Here is a 27,093-nt window from a genome sequence, read left to right on the forward strand (position 1 = left end):
GTCTTGCCTGACAGCTTGTATCAGCACATTGATCCAGCTGTTTCCTCATGTATGGAAGAGACACACACTAACTTCCAGGGTAAACATTTTAGGACTAGTGGACAGCAAGAATGATGCTTGAGATTTTAAAATTTAAGTCTTAGGGCTTCCCTGGTGGCACAGTGGTTGAGAGTCCGCCTACCGATGCAGGGGACACAGGTTCGTGCCCCGGTCCGGGAAGATCCCACATGCCGCGGAGCGGCTGGGCCCGTGAGCCATGGTCGCTGAGCCTGCGCGTCTGGAGCCTGTGCTCCGCAACGGGAGAGGCCACAACAGTGAGAGCCCCACGTACCACAAAACAAAATAAAAATAAAAATAAATAATAAAATTTAAGTCTTAGAAAACATGTGTTAAGGGAATGTCAGAGAATACTGCATGCACAGAATCAGACTAGAAGTTTTGTAAATTTTTCTGGTTATTTGTCACTGTATGAAAACACCCCCCCCCACACCAAAACTCAGCAGCTTAAAACAGCAATATTTACTTTACTCATTAATGTGTGTTTAAAGCAGGGTTGGGAAGGGAAGGTCCATCTCTACTTCACTCACTGTGAGCTGGGATAGCTCAAAGGCTAGGAACTGGAATCATCTACAGATTCACCCACTCAAATTTTTGGCAGTTGATGCTGGCTGAAGTCTGGGGATTTCAGTGAGGTGTAGCAAGAACACCTATACATGGCTCTTCCAAGTGGCTTCTTTACAATATGGTGCGGGGTTCTCAGGGTAAATGTCCCAGGAAGACTAGGCAGAAGCTGTACTGCTTTTTATGACTCAGTCTTGGATGTCATATAGCTTCAGGTCTACTCTAGTCACAATCCTGCCCAGGTTCAAGGGCAACAAACAAGAGATTCCACCTCTTGAGGAGAGTCAGTGTCACCTTGTAAGAAAAGCAGGTGGGATGGGATATATGGGTGTGAACATCTTTGGAAAATAAAATAATCTTGCCACATAAATAAAACTCAAAACTGAGTTAAATATCCTCAGTAATAGGAGGCAGGCTGCTTTAGGATGAAGGGTATTCTGATCGGCTTATTAGTATTACTATTCCTCCAAAGAAACTTTCGAGTCTTTTAAACTCTCCTTTCTTTACAACAAACATAAACATGTATTTTTCTTATCATAAAAATACTTCATATTTACTGTAGAAAACTTGCTAAATATAGAAATGCAGAAAGAAAGAAATATAATTGCCTGTAACCCCACAAACCAGGGGTAACTACAATTTAATATTTCAATAGAACTCTTTAGTCATTCACTCATGTGATTAATTGTCCTTCCTTCCTCCCTTCCACGTATGTTTTTATTGTGCATATGTCAGCACTATTTTATATGCTAAGATAAAGCAGTATTTAAGAGAGGTGAGATACCTGCTCTCAAGTTTACATTCTAGTAGGCGAAAGTGCAAATAAGATAATTTCGAATAGCAATAAGTGCTATGAAAAACATAAAGTAAAAGCAATTCACGGAAGGGATTGCTTTACATAAAATGGTCAGAGAAAGCATGTCTGAATAGATGTCATTTGTATTGAAGAGTCAGAAGGGACCAGACATGCAAAAATTTGCGATAAAAGTATTGCAGGCAGAGGAAATAGCAATTACAAAGGGCATGAGGTCTTGTCTGAAGAACAACAAGGCCAGTGTGGCTAGAATGTAGTGAACAATGCAAAGGAATTGTAAAAACTGAAGCTGCGGAACTAGAGCTGGATTGGATCACGTAGGCCATGGTAAAGAATTTGGATTTCACTTTAATGCAAATGGATGCCTTGGAGAGTGGTTTTTATCTTTTTAAATTTTATTTATTTTTGGCTGCATTGGGTCTTCGTTGCTGCGGGAGGGCTTTCTCTAGTTATGGTGAGCGGGGGCTACTCTCTGTTGTGGTGCGTGGGCTTCTCCTTGCAGTGGCTTCTCTTGTTGGGGAGCACGGGCTCTAGGCGTGCGGGCTTCAGTAGCTTCAGCACGCAGGCTCAGCAGTTGTGGCTCGCAGGCTCTAGAGCACAGGGTCTGTGGCGCACCAGCTTAGTTGCTCTGCGGCATGTGGGATCTTCCTGGACCAGGGAGGGCTCGAACCTGTGTCCTCTGCATTGGCAGGTGGATTCTTATCCACTGCACCACCAGGGAAGTCCCCTTGGAGAGTTTTAAGCAGGAGAATGACATGACCTGATTTAAAGTTTCAAAGACCACCTTGGCTGATTGCAGAGGCAATGGCTGACTACTGCAGTAGTCAGGAAATGGGATGGTGATGCCTTACACTAAGGTAGGAGTAGTAAAAACAGGGAGAGTAGGCAGATCCAGGTATATTTTAAAAGTAAAACCAGAAGAACAGATTAAATGTGAGGGATGAGGGAAAGAAAAAAATCAGGGATGAGTCTAGGTTTTTGGCTTCAGCAAATGGGTGGGTGATGGCATCACAGGGGAACACCAGGAAGGAACAGGTATGGGAAAAGAAATAAAGAATTATATATTGCCCATATTAAAGGTTGAGATTTCTATGATATGTCAAACATACAATTGGATATACAAATCTAGAGCTAAAAGGTTAGGTCAGAGCTGAAGATAGATGTTTTGAATCATCAGTATATAGATCACATTCAAAGCCATGAGATTATATAAGATCACCTTGGAGAGAATACAGAGAAGGTAGCCCAGGACAAAAGAGTAGCCAGTAAGGTAAGGAAGAAAGCTAGGGGAATTTCCTTTTCCATAAACAAGGAAAACCGGGAAGCCAAGACAAATGTTTCATGAAGAAAAAAGCAAACAACGTGTGGAATGCTACTGAGAGGTCAAATAAGAAGAATATAAAAATGTGTCTATTGGATCTGGCAAGATGAAGGTCACTGTTGACCTTGACAACAGCAGTTTCTGTGAAGTGAAGGGAAGAGATGCCTAACTGGGATGGGAGGGAAAGAGAGGGAGGTGAGTGGAGAGAGAGAGAGGAGATAATCAAATGGTTCTGATGTGATAAGGAACTGAACAATGACTCAAGAGCTAGGGCTGGACACAAGGTCAATGGCGGAATAATTTTTAAAAGATAGGAACTGTTTGAGCATGTCTGATGCAGATGGCAGTGACTGAATGTAGTGACTTCCTAAAGACCGTGGTAGAGCAAGAGACTGTGGTGGGGTATGTAACTGCAGGGGTGAAGTCTTTGAGTAGGAGAGAGGGGGTAAGTTTAGAGCCCCGGGAAGGGGACACTGGACAGGATTTGATACATTTCTTCCATAATAATAGGAGGAAGAAGGAGGTGATTTCAGAAAGATGAGGGAGTTCTTGGCTGATTCTGTCTATATTCTCATGAAATACTGAAGAAGATATCAGCAAGGAGAATGGGGTATGAGGCAAAAGAGATGTAAAAAGAAATCTAAAGAAAGGAACAGGTGTGAAATAATAGTTCTGGGAAGTGAAATTATCCGGGAAATGTAATGGCACTGCCTCATGGCATTGAGTGCTTATTTGCGATTTCTGTTCAATAATTTAAAAGTGAGATAATTTAACAAAGGGGTGTAATTTCTATGAGCAATACTTCGCTACTCAGTTCAGGCACAGAAGAGGCAGATAATTGAGCTGGATGTGAGCTGAATAATACTCAAAAAGCAAGGGGCAAGGGCTTTAAGGATATCTGTATGGGTGGCTAAGAGTTATAATTAATTTGGGGCCATAGGTTGCAAACTTTGTAAAAAGGGGAAAGAAGTGAGGCAAAATGTACTTCCTTCCAGTCTTTTCACTATTATTTATAAAACTGATGTCATATTACATAAAGTTTTATGTCTCTATAACATTTTCCCATGTAAATAGTCTTCAAAATATTAATTTAGATATATCATAGTATATTTAACAATCTCCTTGTTTTTTTTTTTTTTTTTTTTGGCCATGCTTCACAGCCTGTGGGATCTTAGTTCCCTGACCAGGGACTGAAGCTGGGCCTCAGCACCAATGGACCGCCAGGGAATTCCCAAACAATCTTCCTATTGTTAAAACATTTAGATCATTTAAAAGTCTTTATCACGTGTAATGCTGTCATAAACATCCTTGTGAAAATCCTTTCTCTGTCTCTGATTACTTTCTTAGGAAGTATTCCTACGAGTGTAATTACTGGGTCAAAGGATATGTATATTGCTTTTCTGTTTAAAAGAAACTATTAAAACAATTCCAACCTACAGAAAAGTTAGAAGTACAATACAAATAATTTTCTTCTCCCTGAATCATATGAGTAAACTGCTGACATGAGGTTCCATTACTCCAAAGTACTTTAGTGCGTGTTTCCTTCAAGGATATTCACTCATTATATGCCTTGACCAAATGGGATTTATCACAGGAATGCAAGGTTGGTTCAATGTATGAAAATAAATCAACACACCAGACCTTACTAATATAATAAAGAAGAAAACCCACATGATCATCCCAAGATGCAGAAAAAACATTTAAAAATTCCAACACATTTTCTTGATAAAAACACTCAACAAACTAGGTAGGAATAGAAGGGAACTTCCTCAGCCTAAAAAGGACATCTACATAAAGCTCCAGCTAACATTATAATTAATGGTGAAAAACTGAAAGCTTTTTTCCTAAGATCAGGAACAAAACAAGGATGTCTGCTCTCTCAACTTCTATTCAACAGTGTCCAGAATATAAATGAATGTATACGCAAAACAGAAACAGACTCACAAATATAGAAAACAAACTTGTGGTTACCAAAGAGGAGAGGAAGAGGGCTGGGACAAATCAGGGTATGGAATTAACAAACTACTATATATAAAATAGATAAGCAACAAGGATATATTGCATAGCACAGGGAATTATAGCCATTATCTTGTAATAACTTATAATGGAGTATAATCTGCAAAAATACTGAATCATTATGCTGTATACCTGAAACTAAGATAATAATGTAAATCAACTATATTTCAATTAAAAAAAAACACTGTGCTAGAAGTTCTAGTCAGGGCAGTTAGGCAAGAAAAATAAGCATAAGGCATCCAATTGCTAAGGAAGAGGTAAAACTATATCTGTTTGCATATGACATGATCTTTTACACATAAAAAACCCTAACAAATCTATATACACATACACATAAAACTGTAAGAGGTAAAAAACAAGTTCAGCAAGGATACAAGAGCAATATGCAAAAATCATTGGTATTTCTATACAACAGGCATGAGAAATCAGAAAGTGAAATTAAGAAAACAATTTCATTTACAATAGCATCAAAAAGAATACTTATAAATAACAAAAGAAGTCAAAACTATAAGACATCACTGAAAGGAATTAAAAAGACTTAAATAAGTGGGAAGACATCCTGTGTTCATAGATTGGAGGACTTAATATTAAGATGGCAATACTCTCCAAAGTATGGATTCAATGCAATCCCTTTCAAAATCCCAGCTAACTTTTGGCAGAAACTGATAAGCTGATCCTAAAGTTCATACGGAAATTCAAGGGACCCAGAATAGATTAAACAGTTTTTAAAACAAAGAATAAATTTGGAGGATTCACAGCTCCCAATTTCAAAACTTACTACAAATCTACAGTAATCAAGGTACATATAGGTCAATGAAATAGAACTGAGAGTTGAATTGAGTGTCAAGAAATAAACTCATACATTTATAATTGATTGATTTTCGACAGGGGTGCCAAGACAATTCAATGAGGAAAGAACAGTTTTTTCAACAAGTTGACTTGTGACAACTGGATATCCACATGCAAAAGAATAAAGCTAGACCTGTACCTCACACCACATACAAAAATTAATTAAAAATGGACCAAAGACCTAAATGTAAGAGCTAAAACTATAAAGCTAACTTCTAAGTATGTTAGAAGAAAACACAGGTATAAATCTTCATAACCGTGGATTAGGCAATGGTTCCTTAGATACAACATCAAAAGCAAAAGCAACCAAAGAAAAAATAGATAAAATGAACTTCAGCAAAATTGAAAACTTTTTTTTGCTTCAAAGGATGCTATTAAGAAAGTGAAAAAACAGCCCACAGAATGAAAGAAAATATTAGAAAACCATATATTTGATAAGGGTCTAGTATTCAGAATATATATAGAACTCTTACCATGTAATGACAAAAAGGCAAATAACCCAATTTTAAAATAGGCAAAAGGATATGAATAGACATTTCTCCTAAGAAGGTAAACAAATGGTCAATATACACATGAAAAGATGCTTAAGATCACTTATTATTAGAGAAATGCAGAACAAAACCACAATGAGATACCATATCACACCCACTAGGATGGCTATAATCAAAGGGACGGACAATAACAAGTATTGGCAAGGATATGGAGAATTGCCAGCAGGAATGTAAAAACGGTGTAGTCGCTTAGAAAAACAGTCTAGCAGCTCCTCCAAAGGTTAAACATAGAGTTACCCTTTGACTTAGAAATTCCACTCCTAAGTATATACCTAAGCGAACTGAAAATGTACATCTACACAAAAACTTGTGTATGAATGTTGATGGCAGCATTATATATAAAGGCCAAAAACTCATAAACAACCCAAATATCCAGTAATAAATAAATGGATAAACAAAATGTGCTGTATCCAAACGATGGAATATTTCAGCCTAATTGAACCAAAAGGCCACATATCGTATGATCCATTGCTATGAAATGTCCAGAATAGGCAAATCCATGAAGAGTAGATTAGTGGTTGTCAAGGTAGAGTGATTAATGGGGAGTGACTGCTAATGGGAATGGGATTTCTCTTTGGAGTGATGAAAATATTCTGAAATTAGAGAGTGGTGATGGTTCCATAATTCTATGAGTATACTTAAAACAACTTGTATACTTTAAAAGGGTATATTTTATGATATGTGAATTATATCTTTAAAAGAAGATATTCACCTACATATTCACAATACTACCAACAAAATCAGGAAATTAACATTGATTTATTACTATCATGTAATCCTCAGACCCCATTTAAGTTTTTCTAAGTGTCACAATAATATAATAAGTATAAGCATACACACATACACATACACATACACACACATACCACACACACACAGGATCCAGCCCAGAATTACACAGTGTATTTACTTCTCATATCTTTTTAGTATCCTTCAATCTTGAACAGTTCCTCAATCTTTTAATTTTATGACCATGGATACTTTTGAAGACTACATGCCAGCTGTTTTGTAGAATGTCACTCAACTTGATTTTGCCTGATGTTTCCGTATGACTAGATTCAGATTATGCATCTTTGGCAAAAATATCAGAGAAGTGATGCTATGTTTTTGCCACTGCATCCTCCGGTGGCATACAATTTTGATTTGTCCCATTATGAAGATACTCATTCTGATTGCTTGATTAAGGTGGTGTCTGCTAGTCTCCTCCACTGTAGTTACCCTTTATAATTATTTTGTAATAATGTACTTTGAAACAATGTAAATTCAACATCAAACTTTTAATCTATTCACTTATTCATAATCACTTACTGTTTCATTTATTATATCATGTATTATTTTAGTTTGGACTCATGATTTCCCATTTTATTCAGTGGGTTGTGTCTTCAATGGATTTAATAATAACTGTTATAATCTGTTACTATCATTGCTTATTTCGATGCTCAAATTGTCTCAAATTTGGGCTTCCCTGGTGGTGCAGTGGTTGAGAGTCTGCCTGCCAATGCAGGGGACACGGGTTCGTGCCCTGGTCCGGGAAGATCCCACGTGCCGCGGAGCGGCTGGGCCCGTGAGCCATGGCCGCTGAGCCTGCGCGTCCGGAGCCTGTGCTTGGCAACGGGAGAGGCCACAGCAGTGAGAGGCCCGCGTACCGTAAAAAAAAAAAAAAAAAAATTGTCTCAAATTTGAGAGAAGCCCTTCAAGTTGCCTTCAGTGTCCTTTTGACATCTTCCCATCATTCTTTTTTTTTTGGTACGCGGATCTCTCACAGCTGTGGCCTCTCCCATTGCGGAGCACAGGCTCCGGACGCGCAGGCTCAGCGGCCATGGCTCACGGGCCCAGCCGCTCCGCGGCATGTGGGATCCTTCCACACTGGGGCACGAACCCGTGTTCCCTGCATCGACAGGCGGACCCCCAACCACCGCACCACCAGGGAAGCCCTCCCATCATTCTTTTATCATTTCCATTCCATCTGGCACAAAAAGATGTTTCAGGCTCATATTGTCCTTTTTTTCTGCCCCAACCCTCAGAATCGAGCCAGATCCCTTTTAATGACGAACGATCTGGATGATAGGTATGCTCTTTGGTATTGGGGTTCCCGGCTCCTAAGTCCTCTCATGGACAGAGTCAGAGAATAGCATGGATGTGTGTGTGTGTGTATGTGTGCATAAAGAAATCTGCATGCATGCATGTGTGTGTGTGTGTGTGTGTGTATGTGGTGTGTGTATATCATTTATAAACTGAATGATTTTGGTCAAATCAACTAGCCTCTTTCAGCTCAAGTACTAGAATTTACAAAACATGAGTAATAACTATCTAAGATAGTATATATGGAAGCATTCAATGATTGCTAGAGCTGGACAAATTCTAGTTATTTTTTAGTATGATAAAATGCAAAGCCTTATTTTCAGGGTTATTATTTAGCTGTTGCTCACTGGTATCACCATTCTGATTGCTGGTATTCTTGCCATACAGTTAAACATTTTTGAATATCATTCCTGTCATTTCTTCAAACACATTCTAGCTTTATCACTGTTGTCAGATACACCACCATTGTAATGACTCCCTGCTTCTGTTTATGTCATAATGCAAGTGCAGTATGTCATTTCACCTTTCACTACCTAAAAAGTTTCAACTGAATTCCTTCAGATTCTGTTTAAATGTCTTTAACAGTTATAGATTCTCCTAAGCTCCACTGTGTTGCCATAGCGTATTTGTACTTCTTTAAAAATAATTTCCAGGGCTTCCCTGGTGGCGCAGTGGCTGAGAGTCCGCCTGCCGAAGCAGGGAACACGGGTTCGTGCCCTGGTCTGGGAAGATCGATCCCACATGCCGCGGAGCGGCTGGGCCCGTGAGCCATGGCCGCTGAACCTGCGCATCCGGAGCCTGTGCTCCGCAACGGGAGAGGCACAACAGTGAGAGGCCCGCATACCGCAAAAAATAAATAAATAATTTCCATATTATATCACTGTTTATAAGTCTTCTTTCCCAGCCAGAGAGTGTAAGAAATGTGTTCTATGCTCGATTAAGTCAGACCAGTGTCTTATTCATTTGTGTATTCTCCATGTCAAGCATGGCATGCACAAGAAACATGACACCTTATTATAAATATGTGTTGAATATTAAAATCAATTCTAAGAATTAATTCTTATATTTTAATATAGCTGTAATTAATAATTCCTAGACTACTGTATAAACAGATCCTTCCAGAATAGCACTATCCAACACAGTAGGCACTAGCCTTATGTGGCCATTGAGCACTTGAAATAAACCTAATCTTAATTGAGATACACTGCAAGTGTGAAACATACACCCAGTTTCAGGCTGTGAAACATTTCATTAATAAATTTTTATACTGATTATATGTTGAAGTAACACTTTGGATATACTGTGTTAAATAAAACATGTTATTAAAATTAATTTCACCTATTTCTTCTTAATGTGGCTTTTTAAGATGTGGCTACTGGAGATTTTTAATTATATACGTCGTTCACATTATATTTCTACTGGACAGTGCTATTCTAGAAGTTTCTGGGCTACTGATGGGGAACAAAGAGGTTAAAAGATTGAGGACTAGCTATATGGCCCCCTTAGAGCAAAGACAGTAAATAAAAAACCTTGCATAGCTCTAAAACCTTGCTATTAGAGGGACCAGACCATTCAAGTGGATGCCACAAGAGAGACATAAGGGGATGTAGGCAGCCAAGAATAAGAATACATTACTTTGGTGAACTGATTTTATCTTCTTAAGATGTCTCCATGAGACTCTACTTTCTAATCCTACTCTAAAGTCATACATGCCTGCACAGAGGTGGTCAAAAACCCATTCTGCTCTCGCTTGTTTTCTCTATGGACACTTATTTGCTTGCCTCTTCACTTACTCAACCTGGATCCTTTGGCCTGAAGTAAAAAACTCCAGGGATTACAAATTCCATCTTTTTTTTCTTCTTGCCTCAATATCATCCTCTAGTAATGTGCTCTTTCCTCAAACTTGAAGTGTCTCTGGATTAAGAGAAATAAGCATTTAAGTCAATTTTGTCATTACTGACCTGCATTTCATATTTCAGAGTCATGTGGAAGCACCAGGATCCCATTCCTACCACTGAAATTAAAACAAACAAATAAAAAAAAAAAATTAGCATGAAATTATTTGGGGGTGGCCAGAGTGACTTGAGAAGACAGTAAGACATTTCAAAGCACTGAGTTTTAGAACAAATTTATGAAATCTTGTGGCAGGATATAGCAGACCCTGCTTAAGCTCTATCTATAACTGATAAAATTTTGGTACAGAAATAAACAAGTTCTCGTAAATTTCCTCCACTAAGTGATTTATTAGATTAATAAATATTCTCCATTTTTTTTGCATAAAATGTATTATGGATGCTCAGGGTAAGCTTTAATGATCATAGCTTGTTAGCTACTCTTCAGTACTTCCTTTGGATTAGCTAGTTCTAATCCAAATAGCTGAGGTGGATGCTTAATAAGAGCCAGTCACTTCTGTTTGTTCCTAAACTTGTTAATGCCACTATGTTTATTTATCAGAAGTATGACTGCAAAAAGAGAGCTACTGTTTCTACAAAAACTGTTTAAAATGTTTAAAACAGACTCAATAGAATTGAGTTGCTAATAAAAATTGCTGTTGAATTAGCTGTGGATAAGATATCTATTATAGATTGGGAAAAACAGTAAATATCTAAAGATTCTGTATTCATGTCTCAAAGTTCTTTCCAAGTGCCTCCATTTTAAACAGACTGTTTTCATTTTAGGGTTTAAAAATTTTTGTTTGTTTTTCAATGCAAGAAAGACTAAGTAGAACTATAATTAGGGTCCCATATTCAAAGGTCACGCCCTACATCAAATCATTGTCAAAGATTATACAACTATTTGTTAATTAAAATAAAACTTGAAGGTGGGTATACATTTTTTTCAATATAATTATAGCTTTGACTCTTTAAAAGTTAACGGACTAAATATCACTCCCTATCACATCTGATAACACAGCTTCTACTATGATTAAGTTTAGTTCAACAAGCCTTTACTGAATACCTCCTATTTGCCAAATTCAACTACAGATGCTGAGGTACAAAGATAAGATCCAGTCATTGGCCTTAATGAAGTTTATAAGCTAATGGAGGAGACAGGCAGATCAATAGAAGATGCCAGTATGTGGAGATATGATAAAAAAAAAAAAGATATGCATACAGTACTATAGGAGCACAGAAGAGGGGACGTATGAAAGAAGTCAGAGAAAGCAAAAATGACGTCAGAGGAGTTAGCCTCAAGGATGTAAGAGTCAGCCCAACAAACATGGTAAATGTGGATGTTACCAAATCATTTGTATGAAGCCACTTGAGAAAAATTTCAAACTCTTTGTTACTCTTGCTTTTTAAAAAAATCATTATAGACATTATCACATTATTTACTGCTCAAAATGAGATGAGAGAAGTCAAGAGTTATTGCACTCATCTTACTGAAGAAATGAGGAAGTGATGGTTGCTGTCTTTTTTCCAAAGGAGAAATTAGAAGGTGCAAAGTAGAATAAATTAATGGAAGGAGGGGAAAAAAACAAACCCTGTGAGTTATTTAAAGTCACATAATATACTATAAAGTAAAAAACTTAAAATGAGGTGGATGACTATTCATCCTGAAAGGTAGACTGGCCACTAATTCATGTCTCACTCAACAACTGTTTTTATCCAAACCTTTCCAAATGTCCTCTTGTTACTGTTTATTATATCGCATTAAAAGTCTGATTTTTTTAAAATCTCTACAGTTTATTTCCTTTCAACACTCCATTTAGAATGCAAAGAAATGTAATAGAAGAACATCACCTTTCACCATGCAGTATTTTATATTTTGCCACTTTAAAGAAAACTACCAATTTTTGCTAAAATTTATTAGCTTCACTGATATAATTCACAAACTACAGAGTTAAAGTACACAATTCAATTGTTTTTAATATTTTCACAGAGTTGTGCAACCGTTATCATTACTAGAACATTTTCACGATCCCAAAGACAAACCCCAGGCCTATTAGCAGTCACCCCTATTTCTCTTCAAACCTCCTCCCTCCTCAGCCCTAGACAACCATTAATCTATTTTCTGTCCATAAAGATTTGTCTGTTCTGGACTTTTCATATAAGTGGAATCATACAATATGCAGTCTTTTCTGTCTGGTTTCTTTCATTTAGCATATTTTCAAGGTTCATTCATATTACAGCATGTATCAATAATACCTTCCTTTTACGGATGAATAACATGTCATTGTATGAACATGCTACATTTTATTTATCTATTCACCAGTTGATGGACATTGCTAAGGACTGCACCTTTGTGTCCCCTCCAAATTCACATGTTGAAGCCCTAACCCCCAATGTGACAGTAGTTGGGCATGGTGCCTTTGAGAAATAAACAGGTTTAGATGAGGTCAAGAGAGTAGGGCCCCCATGATGGGATTAGGGTCCTTATATGAAGAAGAGACAGGATTTCACTCTTTCTCGCCACCTACATGAAGTAAGGATAGGCCACATGAGGACACAGGGAGAAGGTGGCCCTCTGCAAGCCAAGAAGAGGGCTCTCACCAGGAATGGAATTAGTCAGCACCTTAATCTTGGACTTCCAGAACTGTGAGAAATAAAGTCTATTGTTCAAGTCTATGGTATTTTCTTATGGCAGTTTGAGCTAAGAGACATTTAGGCTTTTTCTACATTTTGGCTATTATTAATAATGCTGCTGTGAGAATTCATGTATAAGTTTTTGTGCAGACATATGTTTTCATTTCTCTTGGGTATATATTGAGGATGGAATTTCTGGGTCATATGGAAACTCTATGTTTAGCATTCTGAAGAACCGTGAAAGTGTTTTTCAAAGTGGCTGCACTATTTTATACTCCCATTAGCAATATATGAATTTCTCCACATCCTCCCTATACTACTTGTTGGTTGTCTTTCTGATTATAGCCATCCTAATGGATTGAAGTGGTATTGTGGTTTTGATTGGCATTGCCCTAGTGATTACCCCATTCCCTTCTTTTTTTCTTATTAAATGTTCCACATTTCAGATTTGTCTCACTCTGTGTGTGTGTGTGTGTTTAATGGACTTTATGTTTTAGAGCAGTTTTAGATTCATGGCAAAATTGAGCAGAAGGTACAAAGATTTTCCATATAACCTCCACTCCCACACACACACATAGTCTCCCCCAGTATCAACATGCCCCACCACAGTGGTACGTTTCTTATTACAATTGATGAACCCATATTGATACATCATTATCACTCAAAGTCCATATTTCACATTACACTTCACTCTTGAGTACAGACAAATTTATAATGACATGTATCCACCATTATAATATCATACAGAATAGTTTCATTGCCCTGAAAATCCTATGTGCCCTGTCATTTCAACTCTCCCTCTCCCCTAACCCCTAGTAACCACTGATCTTTCAAAGTGGCTGTGCCATTCTTCATTCCCACCAGCAATGAATGAGAGTTCCTGTTGCTCCACAACCTCATTCCCTTTTCAACAAATATTTACTGGGCTCTTAACAATGTTCCAAGCATTTCCACTAGGATAAAGGAGTGAACAAGAGAGATATGTTTCCTGTCTTAAGAACTTTTAGCAAGCCACTAAAAGTATGAGAGGTGCCATTTCAAAGCTATGCAAAGGGGTTACTACCTTGCAAAGCGGTTACTACCTTGTCTAGGGAGTCAGAAGAGGGCTATCAGGGGAAGTAACACATAAGCTAGGACTTAAAAATAAACTGAGTTAACCAGGTGAAAAGAATTTTTTTTAATGAGATCATCCTACGTAGAAGGATCATCTAACATAGAGGCAAGGTAGTGCATTCAAAGAAGTAAAGGAGCTTGGCTTAGACCATGAACACTTGCATCCAGTGAGAAGACTGGCATGATTTGTAGGCAGTAGACTGAGAAGAGCCTGGTATTGGCATGCTACCAAACTTTTTCAAGGTTACAACAGAATACAGATGTGTTCTGGTACACATTTATTTTGATCCATTTGACTGACCACACTGGGGAAAGAGTGTACAAGGGCTTTGGAATCAGACCTAAACTAGCATCCCAAATCTGTTACTTATTACTTATCAACTTTGGCAAGTTGCTTAAATCTCTTTGAGACTCAGCTGCCTCAGTTGTAAAATAAAAATGTTTATCATGAAAGGCTGCTGTGAGGATTATCTAGCATGCACCTGGCATACAACAGGTATCAACAAGTTTTATTTTCCAGTCTACGAAAAAAATTTCACGTACATAGAAAATGGAATCACTAGGTTTTGGAAGTAGCCACAACACAAATTTAAAGGCCCAAGAAATACTATGAGTTCCTTTTAAATTGTACCAAGATTTACCATGATGCACAAGAAGGGACCTAGAATAAATGAAAAAGGAGAAGGGCATATTACCCCAAAGTATCAAAGGCATTAATAGTGTAATGTGTGATTATTTTAAAACCTATGAACTCAGAGTTCATTTTAGTATTATTGGTGGTGTCAAAACAATGCCAGCTACAATTATAGGAATGCATGACTGTTCTTTCCAGGTGAAGCTAGCATTCACATTAGAAACAAAATACTCATACTCTATGACCTCATACTACAAAATACTCATACTCTATGACCTCATACTACAGAGGTCATAGAATGTAGTAATTAAAAGTGTGAGCTTTGGAGAGCTGTCCTAAGAAGTTTGGACTTTATCTCTAAGCTGATAAGAAGCCAATTTAGGGTATTAAAAAAGAACTTTTCTAATTGCTCCCCACCTACCCTAAAGGTAAGTGATCACTCACTCCCTTTTCTAATCTACCACTTGTCTAGTATATAATCTTATTATACTAACACACACATATACACACACACACACACAAACACACACACACACACACACACATGCGCCAGAAGATCCTACTTAGCCTTATCAATGTATTTTGGATTACTTTCTCCCCACACCCAATATGGATGCTGCAACATTAGTAGTAGATGAGCTACCACATTACTTTAGCAACTCTTGTGCTATCATACTAACTACACTAGTGTGGTACACAGAATAATGGCTCCCAAAGATGTCTATGTCCTATCTCCAGAAGCTGTGAATATGTTACCTAAAATGGCAAAAATGACTCTGCAAACTTGATTAAATTAAAGGCCTTGAGATGGGGAGATTATCCTGGATTATTACAATGTGCTCAATTTAATCATCTGAGTCCTCAAAAGCAGGAACCTTTGGAAGATGTCACTATGGAAGAATGGTTAGAGAGATGTAAAACTGCTAGGTTTGAAGATGGAGGAAAATGGCCCAAGTCAAGATGGAAAATATGGAATTATGTGGGCAGCCACATAAACTGGAAAGGACATGGAAACTGACTCTCCCCCTAGAGCCTCCAGAAAGAATCACAGACTTACCAACACCTGGACTAATGAGACTTGTATCAGAATTCTAATTTAAAGAACTGCAAGATAATAAATTTATCCTTCTTTTGGTACTTTGTTACAGTAGCAGTAGAAACCCAATACAATTACTAACAGATGGCTAGTTTATTAGTTAATAAACTGGTACCTGAAGTGCCTCTTAAAACTCTTGCCTAAGAACTTTGGCTTATCTGAAGATTCTGAAGTAAAGTAAAAACTCAAGCTACAGACTAGGAGGAAATATTCACAATACATATAATATCTAACAAAAGGCTCACATATAGAAAATGTGATACAAAAATCAGATAGAAAAAGACAGCCCAATTTTTAAATGGGCAGATGATTTGTAGAGGCACATCACAAAAGATGATACCCAAAGGGTCAATAACAAGTGCTCAGCATCATTATTCATTGGGAAATACAAATTTAAACCTCAGTGAGACATCACCACATAGCAACCCAGAATGACTAAAATTAAAAAGATAGACAAGTATAGGACTTCCCTGGTGGCGCAGTGGTTAAGAATCCGCCTGCCAATGCAGGGGACATGGGTTTGAACACCAGTCTGGGAAGATCCCACATGCCGCGGAGCAACTAAGCCTGTGTGCCACAACTACTGAGCCTGCGCTCTAGAGCCTGCGTGCCACAACTACTGAAGCCCGTGCGCCTAGAACCAGTGCTATGCAGTGAGAACCTGCCGCAATGAGAGGCCTGTGCACCGCAATGAAGACTAGCCCCTGCTTGCTGCAACTAGAAAAAGCCCGCGTGCAGCAACGAAGACCCAATGCAGCCAAATAAATAAATAAATACATTTTAAAAAAAGATTGAAAAAAAAAGATAGACAAGTATAGATGACAATGTGGAATAACTGGAACTCTCAGATATTACTGGTGGGAGTGTAAATGGTCCAAACATTTCAGAAAGTTGTTTGGCAGTTTCTAATAAATTTAAACACAGACTACCCTATGATCTAGCAATTCTACTTCTAGACATACAGCCTTAAAGAAATGAGCACAACTGTCCATCAAAAGACATATACAAGAATATCCACGGAATCTTTATTCATTAAAGTCTCAACTGAAAACCCAAATGCCCATTAACAGAAAAATGGGCAAATGAATTATATTCACACAATGGAATATTATATATCAATAAAAAGAATGAACTGATAGAAACAACATAGATGAATGTCAAAAACATTACATCGAATGAAAGAAGCCAGATGCCAGAGTACATACTATATGGTTCCATCTATATAAAGTTCAAGAACATGCAAATTAATATATGGGCATGGAAGTCAGAATATCAGTTATCATTTTGGGGATATGATGACTGAGAAGGGGCACAAGGGAACTTTCTGGGATGACTGAAAATTTCTGTATCTTGATCTGGGTGGCGATTACACAGGCAAAATCTCATTGAGCTGTATGTATACTTAAGATTTGTACATTTTACTGTTTACGGAATACACCTCAATTTAAAAAAAGAAAGAATCTGGAGGGGGAAACTTTCACATGTAATGCTCCATATATACTTTGCCTGTCAAAATATTCCCACCTTAAGTGATTTGCTTTAGTACTTTTCATACTGGTTCTGAAACAACTCTATCCAAGCCTTCAGGCAGGTTAAGTTAATAACAAGCAAATGTTCCACAGGTAGAGGAAAAGTAAACACAAAATAACAACGATAATAATGGATGAGACAGAATATGGTAATTGAAGGGAGAACCAAAATAATTCTGTTTAAGAATATCTATAGCCAAGTGAGGGGAATGTTTGGACTGCCTAAGGTATGTTAAAGAGAATGGAGCTAGAGCAATAATAATAACAGACATAATAATAAGAGAAGTGAGATGACATTATGATAGTTTATACTTATTTTCTTAGAAAATAACTGTCATTCAATTATTGTCTTATTCTGGCCCCAGCCTAAAACACTGAAACATAAACCACAACTGAGGCCACAGGAAGCAGACGAAGAGCCGTTACAGCTCATGCTTCCTGGCTTAGGCTATTTTCTACCTGGCTTTCTACCTTTCTACTTTTACTTTCTACCAGGCTATTTTCCTGGCCATTTCACTTCCTCACTTCCTGTTCACTGACTATACAGGCTACTTAGCTAACTGGTTCCTGCTTCTCTGGCTGAACCTATCCCTGGGTTTTGGCTTCTAGGTTGGGCATGTTTATTCAAAGTGTAGTAAAACCACAAATAAAACCATATAAAACCACAAATGCATATGCACAAAGATTAGGAACTATTAACTAATAAAAGAAAATACTATTTCTGTTGGGTGATGGGATTATGGGTATTTTGCATTGTCTTCCAAATTTGTCTTCATGTTACTATATTACTTTTTCCACTAACTAGAAAAAAAGACCATTGATGTTTTTGGCAATGTCTGGAAAACTGGGACTAAATAAAGGGGAATAAATAAGTTAGTAAACAAGTTATGAAATGATTTCTGAAGTTCCTTTCCACAGCATATTGATTTTATCCTGTTTTACTGCTAAGTGTAATTGCTATAATCTAAAAGATTATTAGTCTAGTATGCAGTCCACTCACTCTCCCCTTGACAAATGGTATAATATTCTTAAGATCACTTCAGATGTCTTTGATTCAGTATGGCAGTGACTACTGTAAGTATGATCACACTAAACCTAAGGCTACTCCATGCAAAGAATTTCCAGTGGTCCTTTCCATGGGGAAATGACTTTGTGATATTTCTATTTCAGCACTGAAGTCTATCTTCAACAGACTTTTTCTGTTCTACTTTATTAATGTTTTGACTATTTTACCACTCATTTTTTCTTGTTGCCAATTACCTACTCATTTAGATAACTGCATAACAAATACATTTGTACAACTACAAATAGATTTTGTTGTTTATATTCATCTCTCCTCAATGTAGTATAAGCTCTCTGGGGACAGACTTTGTCTTTTTATGCTGGCACATAGTATGTACTCAAAACTATCTGTAAAGGAAAGCGAACCTATTCCTATTTTAAAGGAGTAGGATAAACAATTTGTGACTTTGGGAGTAAAAAGAAAACTTAAATTTCATGAAAAAACAAATCTCATGGAAGGGCTTCTTCTGGTTTGTTCTATTTTACACAATGCACAGTTGTAAATAACTGTCTTATGGCATAATGATTAAAAGCATATATATTTGGGTTCAAGGTATGGCTCTACCATTTACTCATTGTGTGATCTTGGTCAAGTTACTGCTCTTCTCAAATATTACCTTTATAAAATGAAGTCGAAGAGTTCCTCATAGATTGTAGAGAATTTTAAATGACATAATAATATAATTTAATGTACTTCCCACAGAGCCTGGTATATAATAAATGCCCTATGAATGACAACTACTATTATTTCTCTAAACTCCACCAACATTAGCAGCAAATTTTATGACCTCATAAAAAATAATGACTAAGCCAATACCACATGAAGCTTGGAAAATGTTAAGAGTCCTAACGTCAAATACTAATAGCAACTAGGCAGGCGGAATTTAGCGTCAAATAACTTGTCTTTACTTTTCAATTTATTCTCCTAGTTTTATTATGGGACAAGGAGTATTAAATTCACTTGAATTCTTTATCGTCCTTCTCTATATTTAAGCAGAAATAATTTTGCTGATTTTTAAAATGTTTACTTAAAACAAGTATTAGGTTTTTAATCCCCCCCTCCTTTTTTTTTATTTTGGCTGCCCCAGGTCTTAGTAGCAGCACATGGGATCTTCGTTGCGGCATGCAGGATCTTTAATTGTGGCATGCAGACTTCTTAGTTGCAGCATGCGGACCTCTTAGTTGCAGCGTGCGGACTCTTAGTTGGGCATGCAAACCCTCAGTCATGGCGTGCGTGCGGGATCTAGTTCCCCGACCAGGGATCGAACCTTGGCCCCCTGCATTGAGAGCATGGAGTCTTACTCACTGGACCACCAGGGAAGCTCCCCCCACCTTTTAATAGCAAGTTTTACTAAGAGGCCTATTAGAAAAATAATCAGAGAAGACATTTTTGATTCTTCTATTGATGTGTTATGAGCATCTCTTCCTTTCATAAAATGTGCATATTTGGGATAAAAATAAACAAAGAGGAAGAGAAAAATATTAGACAAAGAAACTGGGTGGTTCCAAAGCAGCTATAACTGGGCAGGTGGACTAAACTGAAATCAGGCTTATTGGAAGAACTGGCAATTGCTCAAAGACATGGGATGGGAAAAAATATTTTAAAAGTAATGTCTGTAGCTCTTAACTTCCCTAATTCTTCCTCATTGTACTTGGTACCTTTTCTTTATAACACTTACCACACTGTTAATGCATACTTAATTATAAGATTATTTGATTAATCTGTTTCCCCTGCTAAACTCTAAGCTCCAACGAACAATGGTTTGAGAGCTAGACCTAGCACATAACTGATTCTCAGTAAAAATTTGCTGAATGAATTAAAAAATGACTAAATTCTTAGTAAATCTAGGCTCTAAGCCAGAACACAACTCTCATAAATTACTAACAATCTGTTCCTAATATATTTCTACACAATGCCAAAATTTCCAATTCCTTCTGCAAAATCTCCCTCAACTCCAAAAAGTTCATATCAACTAAGTAGTTATTATAAATTTTTGGTCATAAAATTAAGATACTGAAAAATCTTATATGATATTCAGTAAATGTCCTTGATGTGTTAATCGAATCTGTTTCCAGATAAAGTTTGTTCCCTGTGTGTGTGTGTGCATATGTGAATCTCTCTCATACACACACACACATACAAATTTTTTTTTTGGTGGGGAGACTTATCTCAGTGAAAAATTCAAACAAGTACATGAAAAAGAAGTCCTAGCAAAAATGCCTGTTGTTTAAAATAAAGTATCCATTCATTCATCAAACAGCCTCATGTATTTGCTTTGCACCAGGTATTGCTGAATGCCAGAAATCCAGAAGAGTAAGAACTCAGCTGCTTTCAGGAAGCAAAGCTTAGTCTTGTAGAAGGGACAGACTTAAAAACCATTATTATTCAAACTTTGCTGATTTGCCCCATATTGCCTTTTAGACCTTCTCCTTGTGCCCCAATTCAGGATCCAATGAAGACATTGCATGTAGTTGTCCGTCTCTTTTAATCTGGAACAGTTCCTCAGCCTTCCTTTGTTTTCATGACTTTAACATTTGTAAAAAAAAAAAAACCCACAACACGTTGGTTGTTTTATAAAATAACCCTCACAAACTGGGTTTTTCTGATTGTTTTCTCATCATTTGGTTCAGGTCATGCACTTCTGGCAATCATATTGTATAAATGATGTTGTTTCCTTTTCAGTGCATCACACCAGGAAGAATCAGTTGTTAGTTTATACTGTTATTAATGATGTTAGGATTGATTACTTGAATAAGGTGGTATCTGCCAGATTTCTGTGTTGTTACCATTTTTCCATCTGTAACTAATGAGCAAGTAATTCATCAGGAGATACTTTCAGGCTGTGTAATCATCATGTTCCCAAACATTTTCACCCAATATTTTTAGCATTCCCTGATGACTCCTGAATCAATTATTACGATGATGGTTGCAAAATGATGATTTTTAAAAACCTTATCATTCTGTTTACATTTATTAGTTGGCAATTCTACTCTTTAAAAAAAAAGCTTTCTGCTTCTCACACCATTTGTTTGTTAGTATCAGTATGAGCTTGTGCATTCTTTTCTTATCATGTGTTACATAACCCATTACAGTCATTTTCCATTTGGAAGCTCAAATTTTCAGTTTGGCCAAACTGTCTTCTGTGTCATTTTGACATTATTCCCTCATTTTTTCAGCCCTTTCTTACTTTCTGGAGTGATAAGATGTTCCAGACTCATCTCACACTTTCCCTGCCCTATCCCAGAAATGAGGCATTTCTCCAAGAAGCCTTAGTTCCTTTTAGTGAGGAAAGATTTTTAGAACCAAGGTGTGGGCACTAGGTATGTTCATTGCTACTTAAGAGTCATTGCTTCCAGACCCTTTCAGAGGATAGAACATGTGAAATCTTTTTTTATTTTTAATCATGCTGATACCTCAGATTTCAATGTTTTTTCAGGGTTCTTCCTTGCCTTCCTCCATCCAAATTTGTATCTCCTTCTTCTACATGAGAACCCTAGCCCCCAACAATATCAATATATTTCCTCATTTGCTTAATCCTAAAATGCAAAGATAACTTCAGAATTGCTATATTCATACCATTACTGACAATAAAAAGTAAATAAATAAATACACAGTAAATAAAGTTAGTAAAGTAAGGTTCAATATCTCACTGAATTCTCTTTCTGTTTTCAAACTGGGTATATGAGAAAACCATTTCAAAGTTAACTAGATTAATACTTTCCTCTTATGTGGTTATGTTCTCTGTTTGATAAAGAGTACAATACATTTAAAAAATTAAGACTTTTTTTTTAGAATAGTTTAGGTTCACAGCAAAATTAGGCAGACGGTACATATATTTCCTATATAATGCCTGTCCTCCTCACCCCCCCAACCCTCTGGCTTCCCCCATTATCAACACCACTCCCCCAGAATGGTACATTTGTTACCACAGATGACTCTACACTGACACATTATTAGCACCCCAAATCCATAGTTTACATTACAGTTCACTCTTTGTTTTGTATATTCTATGGGTTTGGAAAATATATCCACCATTATAGTATCATACACAATAGTTTCATGATCCTAAAAATCTTCTGTCCTCTGCCTATCATCTCTCTCCCCCCAACACCTAGCAACCACTGATCTTTTAACTGTCTCCACAGTTCTGTCTTTTTCAGAATGTCATATAGTTGGGATCATACAGTATATAGCTTTTTCAGACTGGTTTCTCTCACTTAGTAATATGCATTTAAGGTTCCTCCCTGTCTTTACAGTTTGATAACATACTTCTTTTTGGCACTGAATAATATTCCATTGTCTAGAGGTACCACAGTTTCCTAATCCATCCACCTACTGAAGGACATCTTGGTTGCTTCCAAGTTTGGGCTTTACGAATAAAGCTGCTTTTGTGTAGACATAAGTTTTCAACTCCTTCGGGTGAACACCAAGGAGAGTGATTGCTGGATAGTGTGGTGAGAACACATTTAGTTTTGTAAGAAACTGCCGAACTGTCTTCCAAAGTGGCTGCACCATTTCACATTCCCACCAGCAATGAGTAAGAGTTCCTGTTGCTCCACATCCTGGAGAGCATTTGGTGTTTTAAGTGTTCTGAATTTTGGCCATTCTAATAGATGTACAGTAGGATCTTATTGTGGTATTAATTTGCATTTCCCTAATGACATGATGTGGAACAACTTTTCATATTATTTGCCATTTGTGTATCTTCTTTGATGAGGTGTCTGTTAAGGTCTTTGGTCCATTTTTTCAATCAGGTTGTTTGTTTCCTTATTATTGAGTTTAAATTTATATTTTATGTACAAAAAAGTTGTGTGTATTTTGGATTAACAGTCCTTTATCCGATGTGTCTTTTGCCATTTGTTTTTCTTTGTATTCAGTTTTAGGGTCTGTCTTCCTCATTTCCCCAACTCCTGTTCTGGTTGATCTAATTATATTCTTTGAATATGTGAAATCATAACAAGGTTGCAAAAATAAAAATACAAAAGGGTTTACTCAGAGAAGCGTCACTCCCTCCTCTAGCCTTTCTATCCACCCCCTGTAGAAAGTAATTCCATTATTTTTCTGGTTCATGCTTTCTATGTCTCTTTTTGAAAAACTAAGCAGATGTATGTATATTTTATTTCCCCTCTTTCTCCAAGAAAAAAAATTATATACCGTGTGTGTGTGTGTGTGTGCACGCGCACACGCGTACTTTTACATGCTGCATCTCTTATTTAACAATAAATCCTGGAAATCACTCCATATCAGTTCAGAGACGTCCCTCACTCTTTCTGTTATCTTCATAATACTCATTGTGTAGATTCACCAGTTTATTCAACCAATTTCCAACATATGGGCTTTTAGGTTGTTTACATTATTTTGTAATTAAAAATAATTCTGTGATAAACAATCTTGCGCACATTTAATTTTGAATTACAGGAGATATATCTTCACAGAAAAATTTTTTAAATGCGGTTGCTGAGTCAAAGGGTAAACGCATATACAGTTTTGTTAGATGTTGACAAATTCACCTACAAAAATTTTGCATTCTCACCAGCAATGTGTGAAGAGTACCTATTTCTCCCACAGCCTTGCCAAGAGTGTGTTGTCAAGTGTTTCACTTTTTGTCAATCTGATAAAAGAAAAATAATGTATCAGTGTAGCTGGATATCTTTTCTTATATATGCTGGCTATTCTGTAGTATCTTTTTTGGAGAATGTTCTGTCTTTATTTCTGTTGGATGTTTGGTCCTTTTTATCCTCAATATTTAAAAGTCATTTTTGTATCAGGGATATTAAACCTCTATCCTTAGTGTATGTCACAAATATTTTCACAATTTGGTCTTCTGCTTTGGACTTTGCATATGGTATTTTTTGCCATGCCAAAGGTTTTATTTAATTAGCCAACATTACATCTGGATTTTGAAATTATAGTTATAAATACTTTCCCACACACTAAATATAGAATAATTCACATGTTTTCTTCTAGTACTTGCAAGATTTTAAATCTATTTTTGGCTGCGTTGTCTAAATCTATTTCGTTGCTGCATGCTGTCTTTCTCTAGTTGCGGCGAGTGAGGGCTACTCTTCGTTGCGGTGAGCGGGTTTCTCATTGAGGTGGCTTCTTTTGTTGCAGAGCACGGGCTCTAGGTGCGTAGGCTTCAGTAGTTGTGGCATGCGGACTCAGTAGTTGTGGCACACGGGATTAGCTGCTCCGCGGCATGTGGGATCTTCCCGGACTAGTGCTCCAACCCGTGTCCCCTGCATTGGCAGGCGATTCTTTTTTTGTTTGTTTGTTTGTTTTGTTTTGTTTTGTTTTTGCGGTACACGGGCCTCTCACTGCTGTGGCCTCTCCCGTTGCGGAGCACAGGCTCCGGACGCGCAGGCCCAGCGGCCATGGCTCACGGGCCCAGCCGCTCCGCGGCACGTGGGATCCTCCCGGACCGGGACACGAACCTGCGTCCCCTGCATCAGCAGGCAGACTCTCAACCACTGCGCCACCAGGGAAGCCCTGGCAGGCGATTCTTAACCACTACGCCACTAGGGAGGTCCCACAAGATTTCAGTTTTTACATTTAGGTCTCTAATCAATTTAGAACACATTCACATGTATAATGTAAGGTATACATCTATTTTATGTTTCCAAATATCATTTATTAAAATATTCATCTTTGCCCCAATGCTCAGAGATGCCATCTTCACCATACACTAAACTCTAATATGGATTTGGGTCTATTTATGCTTTTTCTTTTAAATTCCACTGTATTACCTACCAAAATATCTGTACTCTACTATTTTACTGAGGCAGGTTTTGCAGTATGTTTTAATATATAGGAGGATTAGTACATCCTTCTAGCTCTTCTTTTTTGAAGACTGCCTAGATATCTTTGCATGTTTATATTTTAATATGAACTTTAGTATCAACTTGTTTAATTAAAAAATGCTTATTGGATTTTAAAAATTATTTATTTATTTTTGGCTGCATTGGGTCTTCGTTGTGGTGTGCGGGCTTCTCATTGCAGTGGCTTCTCTTATTGCGGAGCGTGGTCTCTAGGCTAGCGGGCCTCAGCAGTTGTGGCTTGTGGGTTCTAGAGCGCAGGCTCAGTAGTCGTGGCGCACAGGCTTAGTTGCTCCGCAGCATGTGGGATCTTCCCAGACCGGGGTTTGAACCCATGTCCCCTGCATTGGCAGGCTGACTCATAACCACTGTACCACCGGGGAAGCCCCCTACTTATTGGTATTTTTACTAGTATTATTTATTAGATATAACTGACATCTTTCAGTTTTCTTAAGTTATTCAAGAACAACTTTTCATTTGTTCAGGTTTACTTTCATGTCTTTCAGAAATGTTTTAAGTTTTCTTAATATACGTTTTACACATATCTCGTTAAACTTATCTTTTGATATTTATCCTTTTGGATGTTATTTTAAATGGGATTTTCTTCTCTATTATATATCTAATGGGATATTGTTTGTATATATGAAGGCTATTGCTTTTTGTGATCATTTTAAACCTAATACTGAACTGAATAGTTTTATTGTTTGAATAATAATTGTTTGCTTGATAACTGATTTTCTAGGCTAGAGTTTTCAGGAATACCATGACAGCTGTAAAGAGAGATAGTTTTCCTTCTTTTCCAGTCCTTAATCATTTTCTCTTGTATAAATGCACTGATTAATACTTCCAGTACTTTGTTAAATAGCAATGAAGACAGACACACTTGCCTTGTTTTGACCTTCATAGGAATGCTTCTAGGGCTTCCACACTGAGTAAAATGCTAGCTTTAGGACTGATGTGTGTATATTAGCACGTTAAGACAGGATTTGTGAATTTCTGTTTTCTTGAGTTTTTCTTTTTAAATCAGAAATGGTTGCTGAATTTTGACAAAGGCTTTCACAGCATCTATGGAGATAATCATGTGGTTTTTCTTCTTAAAGTAATTAATATAGTAAATTGCATGAATGGATCTCCTAAATTTGAATTGTCTTCCATTCTGGGCACAAACTGTTTTATTTCCCTAATGTCGAACTAGATTCTGTTTACTGTTTACTACTTTTTAAAAGAAGAAAACAGAGAGATAAATTTACATATCTTGTTTAATAATACAATTCCCAAAAAATCTTTTAAAACCAAAAGATGTTTTGTCCTTTAAGTTTGGCACAAATTCATCTGACAGCAAAACCTGACCTAACTGGACATGAGGCTATTTATAGTGATTATTTAGCCTAGTTACTGTGAATATTCACACGTTAAGCAGCAATATGGATATGTTCACCTACAGGGTGCTGTCCCAGGTTGTGGTGGGCTTAGTATACTAGAGCAAACACAGTCTATTAACTTTCTAGAATTCAAAAACAATCTGAGTTCAGAAATACTTCTGGTCCCAAGGATTTGGATAAGGACTTGTTAATGTATATTAGTGATGTAACTGGAAAACATTAAAAGAAAGAAATTGAGCTCAAGGGCTTTCTCTGAACTTCAGAGAATGAACTTTATAAGGATGACTTTCCATGAAGAGATACTGATACGAAGAGACCTGTCTAAAAAATAGCCCCCAACTTTCTTCAGTTGGAAGAAGGTTACAGGAAAAAATAATTTAGAAAATATGTTCCTCCATATATTCACAAGAATATTAGAAGAGGGCAGATTACTGTATGTGGAATAGTTTCTCAAATCATCGTTATCTGTATAAGATCAAAAAATAACTTTAGGTCTTTAACATGCAAAGGAAATCTCTTAATAAGACCCAGATCCTTGTTAAGAGAGAACAGAAACTCCTCAGAGTGACAAATAGGATTCATCTATCTTGAACAATCAGGAGTGGCTGCCTGGATTCTACCTGACAAGGAAAGTAGTTGTATTCTACTAGGGAAGAGTTATAGCACCTACACATGCTAGCA

At 37.1% G+C, this 27,093-nt stretch overlaps 1 protein-coding gene across 1 annotated transcript in view; it reads right to left on the minus strand.

Moving 5' to 3' along the window:
* Nucleotides 1–27,093, minus strand: part of LOC112408008 (alkaline ceramidase 3) — a gene marked incomplete at its 3' end in the record, with an annotated part of 109,438 nt that overhangs the window by 10,308 nt on the left and 72,037 nt on the right. The window contains exon 3 of the mRNA XM_024757514.1: nucleotides 10,216–10,268. Within this exon, the coding sequence (XP_024613282.1) occupies nucleotides 10,216–10,268 (53 nt within the window). The remainder of the gene's footprint in view (nucleotides 1–10,215; nucleotides 10,269–27,093) is intronic.

The sequence above is a fragment of the Neophocaena asiaeorientalis genome, unplaced genomic scaffold, assembly GCF_003031525.2.
Source record: "Neophocaena asiaeorientalis asiaeorientalis breed wild unplaced genomic scaffold, Neophocaena_asiaeorientalis_V1.1 scaffold481, whole genome shotgun sequence".
Classification (NCBI taxonomy): Eukaryota; Metazoa; Chordata; class Mammalia; order Artiodactyla; family Phocoenidae; genus Neophocaena; species Neophocaena asiaeorientalis.